This window comes from Uloborus diversus, unplaced genomic scaffold (assembly GCF_026930045.1).
Source record: "Uloborus diversus isolate 005 unplaced genomic scaffold, Udiv.v.3.1 scaffold_12, whole genome shotgun sequence".
In the NCBI taxonomy this organism is placed as follows: domain Eukaryota; kingdom Metazoa; phylum Arthropoda; class Arachnida; order Araneae; family Uloboridae; genus Uloborus; species Uloborus diversus.
This window is the reverse complement of record NW_026557876.1, coordinates 4,814,488-4,839,267: the sequence shown is the minus strand read 5'-3', so window position 1 is coordinate 4,839,267 and position 24,780 is coordinate 4,814,488. Positions and strand designations below refer to the sequence as shown.

Genomic DNA, 24,780 nt, shown 5'->3' with positions numbered 1-24,780 from the left:
CCCATTACAGGACAAGCTTCAAAACAAGCGCCAGAATTTTATTTGTTCCTATTAGGAAAAATATGGCAACAGATCTTTCTTCCCAATGATTTTCTTCAGGCTACAAATTTTAATAAAAGCATTGTTCATCAAAGACTGTGATCAATGAATTTCTATCTGATGGCTAACCTATATTTCAGCATGAAATTAGTTAAAACCTCTTATAATTCAAGTTCTAATTGCATTGGAACAAATTTTATCCAATGCCGAAAAATCAGGAGTTTCTATGGATATTTTATCTTAATTTATGCGAGCATTTTTCTGCCCTCATATTAGAAAAATGCCATTCTCCGGTCCGAAAATTAAAATTGGAACAATTCAGTACTTTTTTTTTTAGCTTCTGACCCCCCCCCCCCCCTACATTCCTTCTCAAGTGCCCAAGTACCTCCTCAGGGGCAGATACAGAAAAATCTTTTGGAGGGGGCACGGGATATTGAATAGCCAGCCCCCTCCCCACGATGTTTTATAACAAAGTTTTAATGACTTTATTTTTAAATATGCGTGTTTTTTATTTATTTATTATTATTATTTATTTATTTATTTATTTTTTTTGGATTCTTTCAGGTCAATGAATCAACTTCAAGTACATGAATAATTATGCACTAATATACTTTGAATGTGGACGGAAAACATCTTTAATGTTTCAAGCCATTTAAATACTAAACCCAATATAATGTCACCGAGATGCTAGACAATAAGCAGCTTTACTTAGGAACATTGTCATAATAGTTATAACACGAGGACAAGGTTATTAAATAAACCCATACCTCACTTGAGTTTTTTTAAATTGATTTATAAAGAAAATAATAACTTCATAACATATAAATAAGTTTTACTGAAGAATTCAAAAATTATTTCTGTGTGAATTTCAAAACAGTTGCTGATTTGTTTCAAGCCATGATACAGTGGAGATAACATGTTGATACTCCATGCTGTTTCCATTAAAAATCATGGTTTCTCCAAGAAACTACCATATGATTTCCTTCATTTGCTTTTTTTTATAAGCTGAAAAAGAAATCTATTATTTTGCAAACAGATTTATTATTGGATCAAAATGACTCTTTTAGGTGCGCCTACACATTTAAAAAAAATGTTAATTATTGATTCCATCAAAGAAGAATTAGTGGATGAATCGCAATAATACGGTCCCTTGAATTCGCAAGTTAAATGTATTCCGCAACTCTGGGCCCCTGACTCTAGTAATACTTCTTTAGCAAACAAAAATGCTTTTATTCAAAATATGCTGTGTGTGTTTCGTGTTCTTTTTAATTAACTACATAAAAAAATGCAAAAGTAAGGTCAATTAAAAAGTAATAAATAAAATAGTGAAATTCATCCTTTGGAGGGGGCACGGGACCCCCCTAAAATCCGCTACTGTACCTCCTACCAAAATTGATCGAGATCCGACGTAAATTGTGGATTTGTATAGGGTACATACATGCATACATTTATACAGGGTAAATTTAACCTTTTCTGTCAAATGAACGGGACGTTAGAAGAGCCCAAGTGCAGCATGGAACCACCCATTACCTTGTCCAATTCATTAACCGCAACCAAGTTACGGCAGATAGAAGAAAATTGTACCAAAAAACAGATTTCTGAAGAATTCCTGGGAGTTCCACACACGAAATAAGAACATATTTCAAAAGAGCAGACAAAATCCTATAAAATTGTTGAAAGAGCTTCAGAAGGACTAATATCCCCCCCTCACCCTTCCTGGAAAGGGAGTGAAATTCTGCCCTCTCCCTAGTCGGCCTTAATGCTAAGAGAAATGTAAAACTTGGAATATTGTATTAGCGATGTACAAAAAGGTAGAGATTTGTAATCTGTTTCACGCTTTGTTTTCTAAAAACAAGACACAAAATAATTTTGAACGATTTATTTGAAAAACTTTATAACAGTAATCATGTCGGGAACCTCCGATAACCATAAATATTATTAGTAGTTTTACCAGTGATATGTTTTTAACCCGTTTCAATTATACATATGTTTGTTTTTGATTTACAGTTGTTAGCCCTAAATAAAATAGTTACCGATCAAAAGGGGAGGCGCTCCTACAGGACTATATAAATAGTAGAGCTCTCTCCTTTCACCTCTCTGTGAAACAATATCCTGAGGGGTACGCCCATACCCATCTCGAATGTTGTTCCCCCCACCTGCGGCCACCAGGAGCTTAGCCGTGGCATCGTGCCCACCAAACAGAGCGCGGTGTAGGGGCGTCATGCCAACAAAGTCTAGGGCAAGGACATTCGCTCCAGCAGCGAGGAGCTTCCTCACAATCCAGGTGTATCCGTTCCGTGCAGCATAGAGCAGAGGAGTGCTCCCGTAGTTATCCAGATTATCGATTCCGCTGTCTGCATCCGCCAGGAGCGATGCCAGACGCTTTCTCTTCCCCGACAGGGCATGGTGCAAGGGCGTACGTCCCGATGAGTCTCGTGCACGGGTGTCGAAGCCTCTGGCCAGAAGCTCCTTCACTCTCGCCTCATCTGATCCGCATGCTGCCGCGTGCAACTCGAACTTCCCAGTTTCATTTGCATCTTCTGACGCAGTCTGACATGAAACTATGGACCCTTGCGGAAATCCCCTGGGGGAAAAAAAAGAATTTCTAGGTTAACATCGGGCCCAGGATGTTGATGATAAATGCTGTTTTTTGAGCAATCACAATTGCTTATTGCTTGTTGGCATAAAATAAAATATTATTTTATTTTTATTCTCGGTCCACAGCCGATAATTTAAAGAAAATAATTTAAAGTTAATTGTACCAACTTTAAGCCCAGTCTGGTAAAAGTAAAACTAGTCAACTAGTTGGTGCTAACACTTCAATCGACAATTCCCCCACGCCATAATTAATGGCGACTGTTTACAAAAACCATTGAAGATTGCATGTCTCGATGTGTCGATTCAGAAAAAGTTGAGTTGTCACCTGATTGATTAGAATTGATTCCACTTGTTGTCCGCACGTGCTATGGAGAGGAGTACGAATATTCGCGGCAACGGAATAAACAAATGAGCGAGAGTGGAAGTAGAAGTTAGTGTGGTGACGTCATCGAGGCATGCAATCTCATTGGCTGATGAAACATATATATTGAGGCGAGTGGCAGCACTCTCTCTCTTCACTTTGCAACGATCCCCAGTTTTGTTTTGATCGTGAAGCCTATGGTACAGTAAAATTAGGCCAAAAAATGGCCAAACCCAAACATCCAAAAAAAAAAAAAAAATGTGAAACCTGTTGCAAATTTCTTCTTACCCTTCCAGCAAGAAGGGGTAAAAAGTCCCAGCACTTTGCGCGTCGGGTTTTGGGGGGAAGGGGGGGGGGACGAAATAATCCTCTATTTAAATGAAAGTAATTTCTATTACTTAAAAAAAATTCTCAAACCTCGCAGAAACCACTCTATAATAGTAAAATAATAAATTCTCACAGAAAAAAATTCTAATTAACAGGGATGCACAGGCGGGGGGAGGGAATGGGGGGTGGGTTCATGGAGCAGCTTTGCGTCATTGGAGTTTTTAAGGCAGTTTTTTCAAGGGGTATTTCTTTCTCTTTTGAGGGCTTTTATTCTGGATGGATTCTCCGTCACACTTAAGGGGTGCGCCATCGCTTTTTTTGGGGAGGGGGGGGACCCTGAATTTACATTCTAAAATCAACAATTGCAGTGAAGTTCACAAACAATTTTCCCTGATTTAAACTTTTCCGAAGTACAAAATGCCACACAATGATATGGTAATGTCAGAATGATAATTCTAAAGGATCTAAGCGAGCTCAGTCACCAAATTATTTGTAACTGGAGTTATTAAACTGTTTAGAGCGCTGGAAAATAAAATTCCTGTGCAGCATAAAAAAAGTCCAAATTGACCAAGTTTCCCTACTTTTTCTTGATTAACAAACTTCAACTATTCTACAATCTTTTTGCCATCACCGTAAGGGGGGACGAACCGAAGTTGCCAATAGTGAAACGGGCAATGCTGCAATTCTGCACCCTCTAAGTCGATGGGGGTTCTCATTCGCAAACACCGAGCTACCTCTCTTTTACGCAGCTGGTTATGTGAATTATGCTAAATATGCGGACATATTCTTTCAACACTATCTCAAATTTTTGAGTACATTATGCGATAAAAAAAATTGATCACATCAAACATCAGCTAAAACATCAGCTATCCAACGATCTAACGCAGTGACAAATTCAGGTGGTCTAGAACCTGTAGTGATTCAACGATAGAACAAGTCTTGATGAGAGCAACGAGCAATACAACAATAGAATGCTAAATATGTACACCTTTTTGTCTCTCAGTTTGGAAATCACAATCCGTTTCTAAAGCCTCCCAGAAATTTCTTCCCTCTTAAGTTGGTAGTGGTATTGCTCGCTGATGATAAGGTGAGTTGTGATGAGACATTTAACGTTCGGGTATAACATCAAAGGATATTGAAGGCAAACAATTTTGTGGCATTTTTTTGTAAAGGAGGTAAACAGTTATGTCTTTAGCTTCTGTTACGAGAGTAGTTACTATCTGTAAAGATGTGTAAGCCCAAACCATCTTTTACACCGAATAATATGAACAGTAAAGATGGAATAACAAATTGTTAAAAAACTTCTGGTACGAGTTATGCGCTGATCCTCCATCAGTATTCGATGAATCTGGTTTCAGAAGGAAAGAAATCTTGTATCGTTAAAGTGCTATTATCTGAAGCAAAAGGTTCATCCACCATCACAGATCGAACAGCTGGTATGATATATGAGGCAGTGAGAAGCAAAGGGATGTAAGTGGACATTTTCAAGTTTTGAATAAAAACGCGTTTAAAGATAAGATCCTAGGTAGGCTTTCATTGATTTTCTTTTCTAAATCATGCTGTATAGAAGCAACTACCAGGTCTACTAGTACCATCTCTTGCCTCAAGATAGAGGAGAGGTTCACCAACCATTTGTACTGGTTATCTCAAATTTTTAATTTTGCCACTTGCATCCCTTTGCTTCTCACTGCCTCATATGTATTAGATGGAAGATACCTGCTTGATCATATTTTTGGTAATGATCTGTAAGCTTCAAGGAAATATGCCAGCAATGCAATGTATAGGTAATATGTAAGTATGGGAAAGCCTAGTGTCATTTTTGATGGGTGCAAAGAAAGCACCACAGAAATGTAATCTGCGTCCTATTACAACAGTCAAGCCTTCTGCTCTAGAAGACTTTCTGCGTCTCAAATCTTGTGCTTGCTCTGAGGAGTTCATTGGATATGGTGAATGTTTGAAAAGTCTGAAAGTGGACTGAAGTGCTCAATTATATGCACAAACTGTGTTAAACATAGCTGCAACAATAACGATTTTGCTGAGGATCTAGATTCTAAAAAACATCTTGATAACAAAGACTTTTTGTTACAAGCTTAGGAGAAATCATTTGAAAAAAAAAAAAAAACAGTTCAGGGTAACTTTTCTGGCCATTTAATCAAATGTGCACCATTAGAGGGGGTGAGGGGGAAGGATAATATTTTAGTATATAATTTCGTTTTGGGAGGTAAGCTACTGTTCTTATGGGGTGGACAGTCCCTGATTTAATGCATTTTTGATTTGCATGAAATAATACTTCTACTTGAAATTAAAGGGGGGGGGGTGAGGATTTATTTTATTTGGCGGAGGGGGAGGGGTGCTGTAGTTTTGAGAGGAGGTGCACCATCGATCTTGGAAGATGGACCACACTCGATTTCTAACTTTAACTTAGCATAAAATAATGTTTCCATATGAAATGTATGGAGGGAGGTTTGGGGGGTACTGCTTCGTTTTACGGGGATGGGGGGGGGGGCTCTGTAGCATTGGTGGGTTATGTCATCCCTCTTGGGGGTCAAACACCTCTAATTTCATGCTTTTAAATTTAACAAAACATAATATTCTCACTTTAAATGTACTCAAAAAATTCTGGAAAAAATACTCAAAACCAGCAATTTTTAGATGCCCCCCATTCCAAAACCCGACGCACAATGGGGTGGGACTTTTTACCTGTTCTTATTGGGAGGGTAATAAACAATTTGCACCAGGTTTAGCTTTTTTTTTTTTTTGGATGTTTGGGTTCGACCCCTATTTTTACTGTACTACTAGTTCGGCTCACGTGTGGTGGGGGGGGGGGGGTTCCCCGCGGTGCTAGCGAGATTTTTTAGTGGTGTGTAAATGGTGATGAATATTCACCTTGCTTTTCAAGTATTGAAATTTTCCAAGTCCTGGAATTAGAATGAGTCCAGGTGAAGAAACACTTGTGTTGTGTCCGGCCAATTGATATTGCCGGGGAAGTGAGTTCCTAAAATTCTACCTGAGATGTTCACCGATCTCCGAACTGTCTAACGTTTGCCTTCCTGTTAAGGGCCTTCCTGAAGTGTGTTCCGGAAGACTTTCTGTGCTCCTGGTTGTCAATCCTTTGGACTGGCCACTGACTTCATCGACTGATTGGTGACATTTTTCTTTTACTTATTGGAACCACTTTTTTTGTGATATTTTTGGGGGTGTTATTTTATGGGGATATTGTATTACAGTTCTAGTCATATTTAATAAATGTATTTTTCTGAAATATGTTTTTTGCTTGTCTCCAACTTGACATTACACGGCCAGTTAATGTTAGCTTAGTTTAAATCTCTTAAACTTTGGATTTTTAAAACTTAACTTTAATTATGCCAACATTGCTTTCATTTGGACCGTCCTTGACGTCTGGTTCCTTTTTCAGCTTGGACCAGGGACACCAGCACCACCGGCCTCTGCAGGAGCGGCGCGGCTGCTCCGGTCCTGAGCTATACGCTTCTCCTGGTCTGAGGCGTCCATGTCCTACACACATGCGCGCTCATACCACCACACGCGCACACACACACGCTCATACACACAGGTCTACGCACACACAAGCCTACACATGCATGCACACGTGCCTACATATACACACCACGTGCACACACACACACATGCTCATACACACAAGCCTTTACGCACATACACACAACGCCTGCACACACACGTAACCGCCTAGGAGAAGGGGTAGGCTTGGGGGGACAGGAGCTGTTTCTAGAAACAATAGCCCCCAATGAGTACGGCCCTGTCGCAACTCGTGATTGGGAAAAACATAATTTGAATTCAAAATTTCAGAATTCAAATTAATTTTGAAAATTCAAAAAGTTTTTTTTTTTTCAAAAAAAAAAAAAAAAAGCGGCTTGCTGCAGCTCACCAACCCCCGAAGATTGCTTTGCAATGTTATTTGATTCGCAAAAATTTAAATCGTCAATTAGAAAAAGACAGATTAAAAAGGCATTATGAGTTTGCAGAGCCATAAGGACTAAGGGGCTCCTGACCATTGAAAAACTGCGGTTTTGTACATTGGAAAGTCGCTTTCATATTCATGGTCTCTAGTAATCAAAGTTGTTTGGTCAAAAACTTCATCGCTTTTCCCCAAATGCTCTCATAAATTTTACATCTCATTGCAAAGAGTAAAATCTAATTGATGCAAAGTAACTACACTGCTCAAAACAATTAGAGGAGCAAGCAAAAAAATGAAGAAAACCGTGTCAGACAGCATACAATGGATAGTACACGCATATCAGTTCGCAATACAGAAAAAAGGCTTAAAAAAATTTGGAATTATGCTTTAATTCTTGGAAAATATGGAAAAAAACATAAAAAGATAATTTAGGGCAACAATTTGGCTACATGTAAACAACGAAAAAAGATACTGTTTAGACATGATGCATAAGTTTTAATAGGGCGTCTGGTCTCCTCGAACAGCCAAGACTGCTGCACACCTGTTTACCATGGATGCGATGAGGTTTTCGATCTGACTTCGGAGAACACTGTTCCACTCCTCAAGAAGTGAAATCTCCAAGTCTCGAACAGTAACAGGTCAGGAGAGCACGCGTGCCATTCCATACGCTGTATTGTTTCAGTTTAAAGCATGTTCTCCACCAGACGATCTCTATGCGGTCGGGCAACATCATCCTGGAAAACAAAGGAATCTCCAATGGCTCCAGCGTAAGGGACGACATGAGGTCGCAGTATCTCGTCTGCAAACCTTCGGCCCGTCAAAGTGCCATTCCGAAAGATATGCAGGTCCGTACGTCCGCCTATGCTGATTCCACTTGACCTTTCATGAATGAATGCGGGGATATCCCCTGTCCCTCCAAAGCGGAGCACGTCCGATGTCACACTCCAGACTGATTTGGAACTCATCTGTAACTAGTATGTTGTGGCCATCACGAAACTTTCTTCTATATTTTTATTTTTTCTGATCCCTCCCCATGCTTGACGCAATATTCCCAACAAAAACAAAATTACACATGCAAAAACTTGACGACCATCCCAATGTCTGAATTATTGCAAAAGCAAAAAAAAGAGCGAAAATTGAAAGTTATTTTAAAAGCCTTGCTTGAATTAATTACAAATATTTTATTTGTTAACAAACATAAGATGGCAACAGTTAAAAATTTTAAATCATTGAGATAATATTTCCGATCATTTCCATACAATTAAAATCACGAGAAATACGCAGACGACAATCTATTACGATTTATCTTTCTTATTGTTGCATTAATAAAGCTATTTTTATTCGCAAAAAAAAAAAAAAAAAATCAACACCTCTTGGAGCGATTGGCGTCAAAATTGAACCAAAGCCTGTTTACATATGGATTCACATCTATTCCAAATTTCAACCAGAACGTAGCATTACTTCTTGAGATAGGGCACTCACAATGGAAAAAAAGAACGGGCGATTGCGCTACCCCCCTTTTTAGCTGTTGACACCAAAATAAAATCAGCTCTTATACCCACTATGGGCTACTTGTCAAAAAAATTTTGTTCGATTACGTTCGTTATTTCTTGAGATACAGCAGTCACAATTGACGACAAAAAACGTTCTATAGCTCAACCCCCGTTTGAGTTATTGACACCAAAATTGAATCAGCACCTGCTCCTGTTAATGGCAACATATGGACCACATTTTGTTTGATTCCGCCAGTTACTTCCTGAGGAATAGCAAGCACGCGTAACTCAAAAAACGTCCCATTGCTCCACCCCCCCTTGGAGGAATTCGCGCCAAAAACCAATGGGCACAAGTTCACATAGGGGCACATACGTGTACCAAATTTCGTTCGATTTCATGCGGTAGTTTTTGCTGTAGAGCGGCCACAAAAAACTGGTCACACACATACATACACACACACAGACAGACAGACATTTTCCAAAAATAGTCGAAATGGACTCAGCAGACCTCAAAACGTTCGAATCCGTCAAAATTCGAAATTTGCACGAATCCAATACTTTCTTCTATATATTAGATATAGAAGAAAGTAAAAAGCAGTTGGCTCCAATCATGTTGCTCCCAATCTCGATGTTCAGCAGCCCATCTTCCTCGAGCCGCACGATGGCGTGACCATTGGCCTACCCAGGGTTGGCTGGATTGGACCCAATGGGTTTTTTTTGAAAAAAACCCATTTAAAAAAACCCATTATTTTGCCCACTTTTGGGTTTTTTAAAATTTTCCGGGAAGTTTTTTAAAAAATTAATTAATTTAAATACTTTCACAATTTAAACTTCTTTTTTATTTGTTCTTCACCACAGACAATGAACATAAAAAATGAATTTTGAACTTTAATAGTATTTCTTAACTCTTAGCAGCACTAAAAAAAATACTTCAAAGATTTTAAATAAATATATTTAACTTTTTTCTTTAACTGGTCAATAAATGACTCAAATTATCTTGACTAAGTCCTGTCACGTCTGATTTTCTCAATATTTGTAGACTATACAGAGGAAACTACTCTAACTAAAAGGCTTTCATGTGAATTACTTTCTGCAAACCAACACGTCACAAATCTCGAATAAACAAGGTATATTTTTTAGAAACTAACAGGTTTTCAAACGGTCGGACAGAAAACAGAAAAGGATGTACAGTATTTTCATTATCTTACGAAAAAGTTTAATATTTGTTACTCTGTACACAGAAATAGAAAAAAACATAAAATTCAAAGAAATGTCTTGATTAAGCTGGAATTCAGTAAAAAGGGATTTAAACTACTTGAGGTTCAACAGTAGTTTTGCATAACAAAATGAAATACAATAAAGTAAAATGAAAAAAAAAAAATGTAGAAATTACAAACGAACAATAGATTTTATCACTCGAGAAGTAACTCTGCCTTAACTGTTGATAATCATGGAAACTAAAAAAATCAGAAACTTCACCATTCTTGGGTTTTGTTGTCTTTTTTACTTTTCTTCAGAAAACGCTGAATTTTCCAGCTTTTTTTTACCCCAAGACAATTTTTGTGCTTTGTCCATATAGTTACGCTACAATATGCTACTACCCCACATTTTCCCTAAAAAAAAGACAAAAAAAACCCCACATTTCTTTTAAAAAACCCAGCTTTAGTTGGGTTTTATTGAAAAAAACCCAAAAAACCCTGGGTCCATGGGCTTTTTTAAAATAACCCGGGTTTTTGCCAACCCTGGGCCTACCTGCATAGAGCCCTCCCTCATGAAGCCGATTACGTACTGCTTGGCTGGACACTTTGTCCTGTTGCCAAGAGCAACTGTCTTTGCAGCTGCATAGCATTCTCTGTTCCATTTCGACGGGCTGTTAACAGTATATACCGGTCATCAGTTGCTGTAGTGCATGTGGCCTTCCTTGCCCTGGTCGACATCTAACATTTCCTGTCTCTTGGAATCGATTCCAAAGCCTTGCAACAACACTTCTGGAGACTCCAACAGCGTCTGCGACACTACGTTATGTTTGCCCAGATTTCAGTCTGCCTATAACATGCCATGGATTCCGGTAAATCACGCTGTTGAGATGTTCTCAAATAACCTTGTCTAAAGAATAAAATAATAGTTTAAAAAACTAAAAAAAAAAAAAACACGCTTTCGTAGCAAAATGAACTAAAACATGAAAAATAATCTTTGATGATAGTAGTTGACCAAGCACTTAATTTTAATGTAATACAAAAAAGAGTGGGGTGCTGTCTATTTACATTTTTTGCTTAGACAACAAATGGAAGAAATTCAAAACAACTGATAAGAAGCCCCCCACGCTTTTTTGTATTACATTAAAATGAAGTGATTGGTCAACTACTATCATCCAAAGATTATTTTTCACTTTTTAGTTCATTTTGATACGAAAGCGTGTTTTTTTTTAGTTTTTTAAACTATTATTTTATTTTTCTGTTTTTTAGTCTTATGTTGGAGAATTATCAGGCGAGGAAACTATTTATAAAAAGAGTGCGAGGTAATATCTTAAAGTTAAGATAAGGGCACCCCGATGGGAAGCTACTGTGAGTCATCGATGTATGTTTGCAGAAATCATATTTATATTTGAAAATTTGAGATGCATTTAAATAAAAGTTTTGTTCAACAATGGTCTGATCAGCAATGAATTTCCAATTGAAGGCTCACCTAAATTTTGGCATGAAATTAGTTAAAAACAATTATATTTCATGTTCTAATTACCTTGGAACATTGGAACAAATTTTGTCTGATGCAGAAAAATGAAAGGTTTTTGCAGATATTTTTAAATAATTTTTGCGAGCATTTTTAATGTATTTTTTAAAATTTTTCCTTTTTCTCATTGTTGGATTTATGCCAAAATATTGATTAAAATTGGAGGAAACTAACAATTAAAAGAGTTAATTAATTAGTTTAATTATAGAATATTGCATTGTCATCGGGTCTGAGGTCGCGTGCCAAATTTCAAAAGAATCCGATCGCAGAAAGTGGGCGAAATTTGAGCTGCAAAATTCCGTTACAAGATACATACATATATACATACATACATACAGGTGAAGCTAATAAAAGCGTGTTTAAAAAATACTGCGAAATTGAATTTCACAGTTACGGCAATAAAACAGACTTTTCAGCAACATCCCTATTTCTGCCCTTATCTCCTTTTTCTGGTTTTTGACGTCATGAACAATGGTTTGCACATAAAGTTTTCTTCTTCTGTTTCCTGGTAGTCTTTAAATTATGGATTATTCATCTTATGTTACTTATTAGTGTACATCTTTGCGTAATTTTGTTAAAACTATATGCTCCCCTAATTGCTTCGAGCAGTGTAGCAAAGCTTTATAGATAAATTACAGATTTAATAAATGCAGAAACACATATTTTTCATGGTAATGCAAGTTTGCTAAGTAGTTTTTTTTTTCTATTTTTAAATCAGTGCAGCTTTCCTATTAGGTACATAAATATACAAAGTAGTTTTTCTAAAATAGGTAAAAATAGATTTTCTAAAAAGATAAGTTATTCTAAAATTACATTGAGAAAAAAGCCAAGCAGACCAAGTTATTCAGTCTTTTGCATTTAATACAGTCCAAAAAAGCATATTTCAACCCAAAAAGCATATTTCAACCAAAACTTCATTTACTACCTAACGTGCTTGTTTTATTAAAATTCATTGAGATAGATTACGTACCATTGAAGCGATGCTTAGTGTATATAAATTTTAATGCCAGAATATTTAAGTGCCAAGAGAAAAAAAAATAGCTGAAGAAGTCCAAGAACACTTAGAGTAGGCATAAAATTTTGCTTATACTTGCAAAATTTTGCATTTTCGATAGATCATGCAGTCAGAGCAAGAAAAGAAAATACATGAAATTATGAAAACAGAAAATATTCATGTAACTCGGTGCGCTTATAAAAAAAATGTAGTGCCAAATTTTTACCTTTCAAAGAACTTTCTCTATCCCAATGTAATAAAAAAAGTCTCATGTGTGAATGGTGGAAGAATCAATAAACATTAATTTTTACGACACTCTTCATTATTAAAATATGTTAAAAGAGTATTTTCATACTGCTTTTAAATATTTTTTCTTCTTTGATAAAAACATATTCTTCCTAAATGCGTTAAACCAGGAGAAATAATGTCTACAATGGAAAACATAATGATTTTCTTAAAACCTACTTGCCCTGCTTCAGTAATTGCTGTCATTGATACTTTAGGTAAATAAATTAGATGATTTGAACTTTAAAAAAAAATCTTTAAACAAAATATGCATTAATCCTTTAATGTTTAAATTTCAAATTAATTTAATAATTTTAATTTAATGTTTAAATTTTAATTAAAATGTATTTTTTGTTTCTTTTTGCAATTATATAAAATACAACAAGATACTTTTGAAAATAGATTATTGTGGAAATCGAGGGGACGAGACTTCATTTAGTGAAAGGAGGAAGTAGCAAAAGCAGGGTTGGGATTTTTGCCGGGACAGTGGAAAAAACCATGGCAAAAATGGAAAAATCTGGCAAAAACCTAATTGCAAATAAAGTAGCATTGTAGTGTTAATCAAGAAATAGTGACAATATAATATAAATAATGTACTTTAATATTTTAGTTATGTCTCTCCATGTTACTTCTAATTTACAAGGTGAAAAATAAATAAAAAAACAAATGTTGGGATTGCAAAACTTAAGATTTTAAATGTTTGCTAAAACAATTTTTTCAGAATGAGCCAATTCCTTCAATGCTAAAATAAAGAATGTTTACTTAACCTTAGTAAATTAATAAAAAGATTGAATTCTAATTATATATGTATATAATTAATCACTTTTTTTTGATCCCACTAAGATTTTTAAGATATTTAATTAATAACAGAATATTTACTTAAATATAGAAAAATATTAACGTTTCCTCACTTAAGAAATAATGCATTTTTTCTCACTTACTGGGAAAATGGATAGCCAAGAGAAGAATTTAAAAAGAAGAAAAAAAAAAAGCTGATCAATATGTGCATTCTATATTTACTCTACTTTTTAGTAATACTAGCTCACTCTACAGAAAATGGCAAAGCCTTTTACCAAAATCTTTTCTTGCTTTTACTTTTATATAAAAGGAAAAAAAACCCCGTAAGTTGTTAACACAAAATCTATTTTTGCCACTTCGGCAAAAACTGGCAAAAACCTATTTTTGCCGGGCGGTAAAAACCATGGTTTTTCCGCCCCGGCAAAAACTTGCCAACCCTGAGCAAAAGGATCGATACTTTATGTTTTAATTGAAGTTTAACTCCTGAGAAATATTGCATAAGAGCACAGCGTATGTTAACCACTTGCCAAAGTGATAAAATGTGTGCAGAATGATTCATTTTACCTGGAAGGTTCCTCCTCAGAATTTCCAGACTGATGCTCAGTGACTCGATCCGATGCTGGCAGCTTACAACGTGCCCCACTTGCAGTTTCCTGAAATATAGGAAACATGAGGTCATTTGGAAGAACAATATCATAGTAAAACCCCTCGTTGTGTCGCGCTTTTCGGGGGACAAAGAAAAAGAACGATATATCCGAGGTCATTAAAAATAGTTATACGTCCAACATACAAGTAAATTGGCATTCGTTCTCTTTGACATGATTTTCTAATGGTTTCGATGCAATTCACGAACGTACTATCCGGGCTTGGAGTAATTGCCGATTGCGTAGTCGTAATCTACGTAATCAATTACATTTTTTTGTAATCGTAATCATAATCCGGCAATGAAACACTCGTAGTCTTGTAATCGTAATCTTAATCAACTGTTTCTTGCATAATCTCAACTGTAATCTAAATTTCAATAATTGTAATGAACCCTTGTAATCGCGTAATCCTGCCTTGCTGCAAGTGAAAACTTGTTGGCTGAGATTCTACAATGCATAAAGGAGATGGGATCCGGATAGAGGTGAAGATGTTGGCATAAAATATTATTTTATTTTTATTCTCGGTCCACAGCCGATAATTTAAAGAAAATATTTTAAAGTTAATTGTTACCTACTTTAAGCCCAGTCTGGTAAAAGTAGAATTCAACTAGTTGGTGCTGACACTTCAATCGACAATTCCCCCACGCCATAATTAATGGCGACTGTTTACTAAAACCATTGAAGATTGCATGTCTCGATGTGTTGATTCAGGAAAAGTTGAGTTGTCACCTGATTGATTCGAATTAATTCCACTTGTTGTCCGCACGTGCTATGGAGAGGAGTACGAATATTCGCGGCAGTGGAATAAACAAATCAGTGATAGTGGCAGTTGAAGTTAGTGTGGTGACGTCATCGAGGCATGGAATCTCATTGGCTGATGAAACATATATTTTGAGGCGAGTGGCAACACTCTCTCTCTCTCTTCTCAACGATCCTCAGTTTTGTTTTGATCGTGAAGCCTAGTTCGGCTCACGTGTGGGGGTTTTTTTTTTTCCCCGCGGTGCTAGCGGGGTTTTTTGGTGGTGTGTAACTGGTGATGAATATTCACCTTGCCTTTCAAGTAGTGGAATTTTCCAAGTCCTGGAATTAGAAGGAGTCCAGGTGAAGAAACACTTGTGTTGTGTCCGGCCAATTGATATTGCCGGGGAAGTGAGTTCCGAAAATTCTACCCGATATGTTCGCCGAATCTTCGAACTGTCTAACGTTGCCTACCTGCTAAGGGCGTTCCTGAAGTGTGATCCGGAAGACTTTCTGTGCTCCTGGATGTGAATCCTTCGGACTGGCCACTGACTTCATCGACAGATTGGTGACATTTTTCTTTTACTTATTGGAACCACTTTTGTTGTGATATTTTGGGGTGATCTTTTAAGGGGATATTGTATTATAGTTCTAGTCATATTTAATAAATGTATTTTTCTGAAACATGTTTTTTGCTTGTCTCCAACTTGACATTACACGGCCAGTTAAAGTTGGCTTAGTTTAAATCTCTTAAACTTTGGATTTTTAAACTTAACTTTAATTATGCCAACAGAAGATAAGACTTCAATAGAAACACAAAAAAAGGGGTTTTAGGCACTGCTGACGGTTGTAAAATGAGGATCATAAACGAGCTGTATCGTGAGTCGTTTGTACCCTGTAGGTGCCATTGGCAGGAACCCTGCAGGGGTTTTAAGGATTGGTCATCAATTTTCCTTTTTATCACTTAATGACGGGCAAACAAGCACACCTACTGCCTTGGAAAGAGAACAATATGAGCAGTATTAGCATGTTTTCTGTTCGAGAAAGTTTTGAGAAATAGTATGACTTTTGGTGTTTTTTTACTTTCATTCACAGAAGATGAGCCACCAAAACTGCCTTAAAAAAAAAAAAAAAAAAATTAAATTAAAATTATTTTCTGGTGATAGTAAGAGACAGTCAAAACTGAAAGATGAAAAATTTAACATTTAATTAATTTGAATTTTGTCATCTTGAATTCAAATCATGTTTCTCGCAATCAGGAGTGTGTACGTGTATGTACGTGTGTGGGAGGGAGGTATGTGTGTTTGCGTCTGTGTGCAGGCATGAGTGTTGGTAGTTGTATGCATGAGTGTTTGAATGCGTGGGGGCAGGGTATGTGTATGTGTGTTAGGCATATGTGTTTGTGTCTGTGTGAACGCATGAATGTGTGGGTAGTTATGTATGTGTGTATGTGGTGGTGTGTATATGTGCGTGCGTGCGTGTGTGTGTATGTATAGTTTTGTATGTATGCGCCTGTGTGTAGGACATGGATGCAACATGGAGACTGTTTTCGCTGTAGGGAGACGGAGGGGAAATAAAATGATAGCACATCAAAACAGTCAAGTGAGAACAATAAGCAATCGTGATTGCTCAAAAAATGTTCGCATTTTCGGAAAAACTTGCCCACACATCTAAAAGTGATAATTCTTGCATAAAAGAGAAAATTGAAAGCAAACTAAAAGCTTATTAAATCAGCGCACCAAATGGGCATGATATTGTTCCCCTAAAATACTGGGGATCAAACATTCATGTGTACGCTTTGCTTAGTTATACTGCACCTTTGCGCATCGTCTGCTCTAGTTGAGCATTTGTTCGGCATTGCTGGAAAATTTTACACTTCTCAGAGAACGAAACCCGACAATTTTAAAGCATTGGTGCTATTGAAATGCAGTAAAATATTATTTTATATGCAGTATTTAGTTTTGAACATTTACTTTCACATCATTTGCTTATACTATCTGAATGTGTTTTAATACTATGCATGTTTTACAAATCCTGCATTAAAATTAAAAAAAAAAACATAGCTTTTTTTTTCTCATTAATTGGGCTGAATTAAATAGTATTATCAGGGTTGTCTGGTTTAAACCACGTTGGTTTAAACCATGGTTTAAACCGTGGTTTAAACCAATTGGTTTTTTTTTTAAAAACCATGCGGTTTTTTTTAAAAATGTTTTTTTTTTTTTTTAAAGCCAAAAAAAAAATTCATTTTACAGAGGTTTACACTGATTTTCCCACACATATTGAATAAGAAACAAATTAGGATTGGAAAAAGCTTCAAAGCTAGTCTTTTTGTTCAAGGCTTTCAACTAAATGAATTTTTTCTAAAGACTGTTGGAGAAAACAACGGTTGTTTTGGTTTAAAGCAAAATATTTTTAATCTGTTACAAACAAAAACTGTAAAATTACATTTATAAATAAATATACAGGGTGTCCGAAAAGTCCTTGACACATTTAACCTAAAATACCATTGTTATGTGTCGAGGACTTTTCGGACACCCTGTATATGTAATGTAGTCAACTCATTTCAGAAATATGTGTATAAATCTTTTTACAATCACATAAAATCAACTTTACACCACAATAACATATGCATAAATACATAGCAACTTTTACGTTATAAATTAATATTATTTTTATGTTATTTAGTACTTTGAACAAAAAGCAAGTTTTGAAGCTTTTCCAGAGCCTAATCAATTTTTGAGTTATGAATGATATCTAAATGACGAAAATATATGCACTTCACTTTTCTGAAGCTGGTTTTAGTAATGTTGAAGACTTTTAAAGACGGTTGCATTGCATTTTTAAAATTCTTTTTCCTGGCTTTTCCACCACTCAGTCACTGTTGCAGAAGATATAACGTTTTTGGCAAAAAAAAATTCTTGAAATAGAATTTGCTACACATTTATTTGTTCTAAAGAGTTTGCATTTAATATTTTTTAAACTTCAATGCTGGATGCAACATGTATGCCAGTAAATAAGCTGTAATTTAAGCCATGTTACACCAATTTTTGTATTTTTGATTTGGTTCTTTGTTTTAGCGATAGTCGATATCTTTTCCGAGTCTTTCCAAAATAAGAACGGAGTCGAATATAGATCAGCACTTTTTTTTAAAACTTTGTCAGTACAACAGCAATCGATTTTTTGATTGTTCAATCATGCACTGTTGTACATTTTGCTTTACTTCAATATTTGCGACATTGTGTATATAAAAATCAGCGTTATGTAAGATCAGAAAGAAAAAATATGAAAATTGTTCTTTTGAAAAGATTATGCTTAAAAATATAACTTTTACTTTTATTCGATAATTATTCATATTATGTTGGTTTTATAAAAAAAATTTCTTGGATCTTCATTATATTTTATCTTAACCCGCATCACAACCACTTCTTGAAGTATTTCGTATCATAAAGGGTCACTATACATGCATACTAATATGATAATCAAGTCAAACATTTCAATCAATATTTCCCCGCAGAAAGCTATTTTAATTATTTAATTTAGTTACAAGATTTTTGTTCTTATCTCTTTAATTAATCAAGAAATTATTTATTATGTGACTATTGAATAACTGTTAATTACATGGAACCTTAATTACCTTCCGAAAATTGATTGTTTTTCTTGCAAATAGTATTTAAACCAAAAAAACCCGGTTTAAACCAAAAAAAACGGGTTTTTTGGGTTTTTTTGAAAAAAAACCGTTTTTTTTTACCAACCCTGTGTATTATATTAAATTGTAGAGAATGGAATGTAGAAATATAGCACGTAAATTTTAGAAACCGTAACTTCTAAAATTTTGGTTGTATTCATAACAATTTGGTATAACAAATACTGGTATAACAATGAATATTTAAATCATGTACAATATGCATTATGATGGTGCAAGCCATTTAGATATGGGAAATCTAATTACCTATGCAGGATACATTGTCAAAATAATTATGTAGTATTAATATACACTATCAAAAATCATTTTTTAAACTATGACGTAGTTACCGCAAATGAGCAATGATAATAAAGTATATGTTTGCATGTATTTCTCCACGAGTCTGTAATCGTAATCAAAATTGTAATCAGCACATGATAATTGTAATCGATTACATTTTTAAAATAATCTAATCATTGCTGTAATCGTAATTACATTTTGGCAGAGGATTATAATCGTAATCGTAATATCCTATTTGTCAAGCTCGTAATCATCATCAAAATCGATTACATTCTTTCGTAATTGACTCCAAGTCTGGTACTATCACATGTATTAAAATTTAAACAAGACTAACAAGTAAATTTTCAGTGCGAGAGAAGTACAAACATCAAATGTCAAATGAAAATCTATCGTAGCTACCGCGAGATAAGAGTAAGCATTCGAAAACCTCTTATTCCCAATAAATTTGTAGTCGAAAGGATGTGAAAAGTAAAAGTAACCAGACAGTTTCCAGAACCACATTTAGGACACATTTTCTGAGGAACTAAGCTAAAATTTTTGCAAGAATTGTATGATGTGTAATTGTCAATGACATACAAGGCCCATAAAATTTCTGAAGATAGAATGTCAGTACTAATGACTTGCAGTTTACATTTAGAGCTTGAACTAACAGCTTTCTTGCAAGTAGTAATTTCCAGGACTGTGGAGTCGGACTGATTTTGGGGTAAAGGAGTCGGAGTCGTTCGAAAACATGCCGACTCCGGCCTTCTTTTTTTTCTTTAACATTCAGACTCTCCTTGCATTTTCTTTAAAAAACAGACTACCTATTAATTTGATTACATGCTACTGATAAGAAAATGTTTGTCATTGTGGCAACCAGCCGGCTTGATTGTTTATCGAGCTTTCAGTAACATCTACCTACGCCATCTCCTAGTTAGCTTATTTTTTATTGTTATTTAAGTGATAGTAACTGTCAGCAAACGGTTTTGTTGCCTAACATTTCCTAAGTACTCACGTTTAAATTAAAAAAAATAATATATATTTTTTGGCTTGATCTCAGTTATAAAATAGTAAAAGGAATGTATGCATCACTTGAGCGAGTTGGGAAACTTCTGAGGGTGTTTGGTAAATTCAAACAAGTGTTGACTTGGCCCGAAAGCGCACATCCAAAAGATCCGATAAAATATAAATGTTTTTTCTTTTTTTAATCTAAAGACTTTATCTAAGAAAGCTTGATTATCACAAGAAAAGTTAAAAATGAAATCAGTACATGATTTCTTGGATATGACACTCAATAATTGTAGTTAATCCTAAAATTTTCTTATTAAGATTAATTCTAAAGCTACCAATAAAACTAAAATTAAAAAATTGAGCCAAGAAATGTAGCTAATTAAAAGCTATTCATACAAAGCTGTAAACAGCCGCATTTTGAGTAAAATTTTCTCCAGACGTACATGCACCCAACCTCCCCTTGCAATCTAGTGCAATATTTTCGTTGAAGTTTTAAAGATGAAACTTAAAATTTAAGGGGATATTATTGGGCAAATTTTTCAGAATTAAAGTATTACAATTTTTATAAACTTTAAGTTTAGATGGTACCCACCAGATCACCTAGGAAAGGGGAGTTCTGCCCCCTGTCAAGAAAAGTTTTTTAAATAAGCAAAAAAAAAAGTTACAGCTTTTAAAAAGTGAAAGCGCAGGATTTGATCAACATCTGTTAGTTAATTAAAGGGAAGCAAATTAATCCCATTCAGTTTTTTTTAATGGGATTTTTAAGTAATCTTAGTTTAGAAATCGCAACTATTGGATAATTTGATTTTCAAATTGAATTTCAAACATTGTATGCATGTTAGGTTTAAAATAAAATACAACGCAAAAATTTCATAAAAAGGAATTAATATTTCAATCTCTGTTTAGGGGTTCCCCCCCCCCCCGTCCCATGAGCAAGGGGGGGATTTGGAAAAAATAATAAATAAATAATAAAAAAGCCGGAGTAAGAAGTTTCAAAATCCAGGAGTCGGAGTCGGCAATTTTTCTTCCGACTCCGCAGCCCTGGTAATTTTTTTGTCGCTCTGTTTCAATGTTCAAGCTTCATCGTGAAACAAAATTTTGATGTATATTTTGCTTTTAAATTATCTTTATGTTTTTTAGGTTTTTCATGGCTGGTTAGGGCTACTTCTCCCATATTTGAGTTATCAAATGATCTCCTGCATAATGAACATTATGCTAGAAATTTCTTCTCATCATTTAGCACCCAATCTGAAAATCCCTTCTTCATCATCCAATTGTTATTAAAACCACATTTGAAAGACATATTTCTTTTTTTTTTTACTCAGACTGGCTCAGTTTACAAATTTATGAAAAAACATATTCTTTGCTGATGAAAAACAAAAGTACCGGACATCCCGGGAGCAGAAACTGCGAGACGCGAGTCGCAGATTTTTCAGCAACCTGCAGACAATTTTATAAAAGAAGAAAAAGAAAAATAAATAAAAGAAAAAAAAATGAATAAAACTTGGCGATCGTTTAAGTATCGTTTTGGGCCTGAAAGGAGATGGATGCTTTCACCATTTCAGCTAGAAACATAGTCACCATATTTGGTGATTCACAAGATCGAAGTAGATAAGATGCTTAAGTGCCTAAGTTTTCAAAAACAAAGCAGAATTGTATGTTTTATTTAACTGCAAACTGACGAAAATAACTTAAAATGTGCATTTTTTTTTTTAAAGTAATTTTCGTAAGAAATGAAAAGTTTTATATTTAAAATTTCACCTTATCCTCATTGCTTTGGACGCAAAAGTGCTAAAAGCTTCTCAACTAAAATGTAATCTCAAGAGGATTTTTATTTTTAAATTATTTTTTCGCAACAAATTCAAAAATTTATATCTTAATTTTTGGCGTAGTCGCCATGTTTGGTCACTCCCAAGATGTTGGTATGCAAGCCACTTTAAGTACCAACCAGGACCGTCGCCATAGGGGGGGTGAGGGGGGTGTCTCACCCTCCCAGAAATTTCATCCAGTTGGCAAAATCAGTTTCAGTCGGCGTTTTCAACGTTTCGGATTTTCAAAGCTTTTATTGATTGAATTTTTTTTTTAAAAAAAAGTTAACCTTTTCATATTTCAAAGTTGCAAATCTAACTTTTTGGGTACTTTGCGCAAGAGAAAATAATGAAAAGGATCTTTATTTACATTCATTTTCATTTTGCTCACACTACGTGCAACAAACACGATCATTCGCATTCTTTCGCGGACTGTTCCCTTGAGCGTGCATCTTCAGGACACTTCTTTTACCGAATGCGTAATCAAAACCAGAGTCGGCATTTTTGACTCATTAGTTTCAGCATTCACGACACGAAGTGTTTGGTTTTTTAAAATATGTATATTACACAAATACACAGATTTGTAATTTACAATAAGTATTTACGGGATGAAAGAAAACATGAAGAATTTGTGCGGGTATGTATACCATGTTTGACTGCGCTTCATGTTCATTCTGATGAATTCATATCGCAGATAAGAACATTTTTTTCATCTGCTCTCTATGCCGCTTGCTTACTTTGCGACAGCTCATTTTGCCGACACAATAAAGCATCGATCCCCTCAGAATCATCTATAGAGCCGGCATTTTTGATTTTTCAATTGATTCTAGATTCAAAATATTTGAGTACAAAGTAATGTATTCAGTAAGTTACCGCCCATTAGCCAGGGCTAAGCCAGAAATATAAGAAATACACCGCCAACTCAGTCATTTCCAGCCGAGGACTGCAGTTTCGTGCTTATTAGCACTCATCAGCCCGGCACCAGTTTGTTTGGCACTCTTGGCTTCCTTAAGAGGATTTTCCATCTCCAGCTCAGTCACTTTCCTATGCCGGGCTGATGAGTGCTAATAAGCACGAAACTGCAATCCTCGGCTGGAAATGACTGAGTTGGCGGTGTATTTTTTGTACAAAGTAATGTGTTTTAATAATGAAAGAAAAATCAAAAACATGTATATACTAGTATAGTTTGTATAGGCATGTCTGATGTATCCTGTGATCATACTGACGACTGTTCTTCTGAAAGACATAATCAACTCACCAACTGCTAATTGCACCGTATTCCCAATGTACCGACGTTCATATGAACAAAATTTGATTTCGCTGACACTGATCCAGGGACGCCCCGAACTTAAATTTTCGGAAAATTCTCAATTAGGGGGAAATTCTCAATTTGCCGAAGAATAAAATATGGGTATGCGATGCGCACATGAAAAGGAAAATTCAGGAATTTTAAAAAAAAAAGCAATAATGTCCCAAAACTTGCCGAATCATCAAACAAGTTTTGCCGAATAAAAATATTTTGCTGAGGCCAAGGGTCAAGTTTCAGCTACAATCGGCAATTTCTATTTTTAGAGTTAATTCCTAATATCATGGACGTTTTGGATTTGAACATTAAGTCCGACATTCGTAAAATCTAAAAAGAAAAAGAAACCTTAACATATTATTTAGAAATTACCCGGGAATCTGTATTGCACATTAAGATTACCAAACTATGAGCAGTCAAGATGCACGTTTCAAACATTTTTTTTAAAAATAATTATTTAGAACATTACCCACGGAATTTATCAGTTTAAAAATACAATAGCTGCTGGCCGTCGACACATTTTTTAAATTGTATCATCAATAAAAACCATATCAAAGTGGAATAAATACATGGGACGCCGAAACTAAAGCAAATTAAAATTGAGAGAAAGATAGTGAAAATATTGCAATACACATAAGTGTTGTACTCATAAGTGTTGTTGTACTCATAAGTGTTTGTTTTTGAAACAAACTTCTGAACGCACATTGAGCACTATTTCCAGTTTTTCTACGCCTAACGAGTAAAAATCGAAATAGTACTTAACTAGCTGCGGTAATTTGTCGACCACACAAGTGTCAGGACATTTGTCCGTCAATTGTAGTAATCAGAAATGTCGCCGCCGAGACGGCGTAGTCGTGTGGGGGTACATAAGACCCGTTTGACACTAGAAACACAAATGTCGGACCTTCAGGGGGGAACTAGGAGCTCGAGGGAAAATTAGGGAAATCCTAGATCAACTGTGTTCTTGTTGGCGTTTAGTTTTGAACGGTCTGTCCGGAGCTCTGCTGTGTGACATTTCCGCCAAAAGAAGAAAATGGTTATTAGCGCTGTGGAGCCTTGATGACAAAAGTTGCATTGAGTTTGATTTTCATTGCTGACTGTATCAGGAGCAGAGCAGACGATTTGAATGACTATCCTACATAGAGTTATTTTGTTTATTTAGCACTGCACAAAAAAAGTTTAGTTGAAATTTTGAACTTCACTTTGCAAGTGAACGAGCAATAATTTTTCTTGTGGCAAGGAAGGAAAAAACTGAAAGTATTTGATCTTAGTTTGAGGAAAAAAAAAACTTATTGAAATGCAGCAGAAGAGGTATGATTATTTTAATGTAGTTTTTCGAAGTTTTTTATTTTGAGTTTATCTTTTTTATATATCTTCCATTAAAATGCTAAAAAATAAAAGCTGTGAATTGGATGCTAGCCGGGATGGAAAAATGGATGTCTATTGGCCCCTGTTACACATTCGCAGTGTTGAAAGTAAAAAAAAAAAAGAAAAAAAAAAGAAAATAAAAGAAAGAAAATTAATAAAAGGAAGAAAAAAAAATGAATATTTTTTTTACTGTAAAATTTAAGAAAATGCAATCTTAAAATATTATTTATGAACATTCAAAAATGTACATCATTAAAATTATCAAACTAAAGGCAGCTGAAATACGTTTCAAACACTTTTTTTAACCAATAAAGTAGAAAAAAAAAAGTAGTGAGTGCGGTATTGAAACGCATGACAAGCTTCAGTTTAAAAAAAGGGGATAAATAAA

At 35.2% G+C, this 24,780-nt stretch overlaps 1 protein-coding gene across 1 annotated transcript in view; it reads right to left on the bottom strand.

The window, feature by feature from the left end:
• Window positions 1–1,916: 1,916 nt before the first annotated feature.
• Window positions 1,917–24,780, bottom strand: part of LOC129232475 (serine/threonine-protein phosphatase 6 regulatory ankyrin repeat subunit C-like) — a 36,750-nt gene continuing 13,886 nt past the window's right edge. The window contains exons 3-4 of the mRNA XM_054866620.1: window positions 14,124–14,212; window positions 1,917–2,623 (exon numbers count right to left, since the gene is read on the bottom strand). Coding sequence (XP_054722595.1) covers window positions 2,056–2,623; window positions 14,124–14,212 — 657 coding nt within the window. The 3' untranslated portion in view covers window positions 1,917–2,055. The remainder of the gene's footprint in view (window positions 2,624–14,123; window positions 14,213–24,780) is intronic.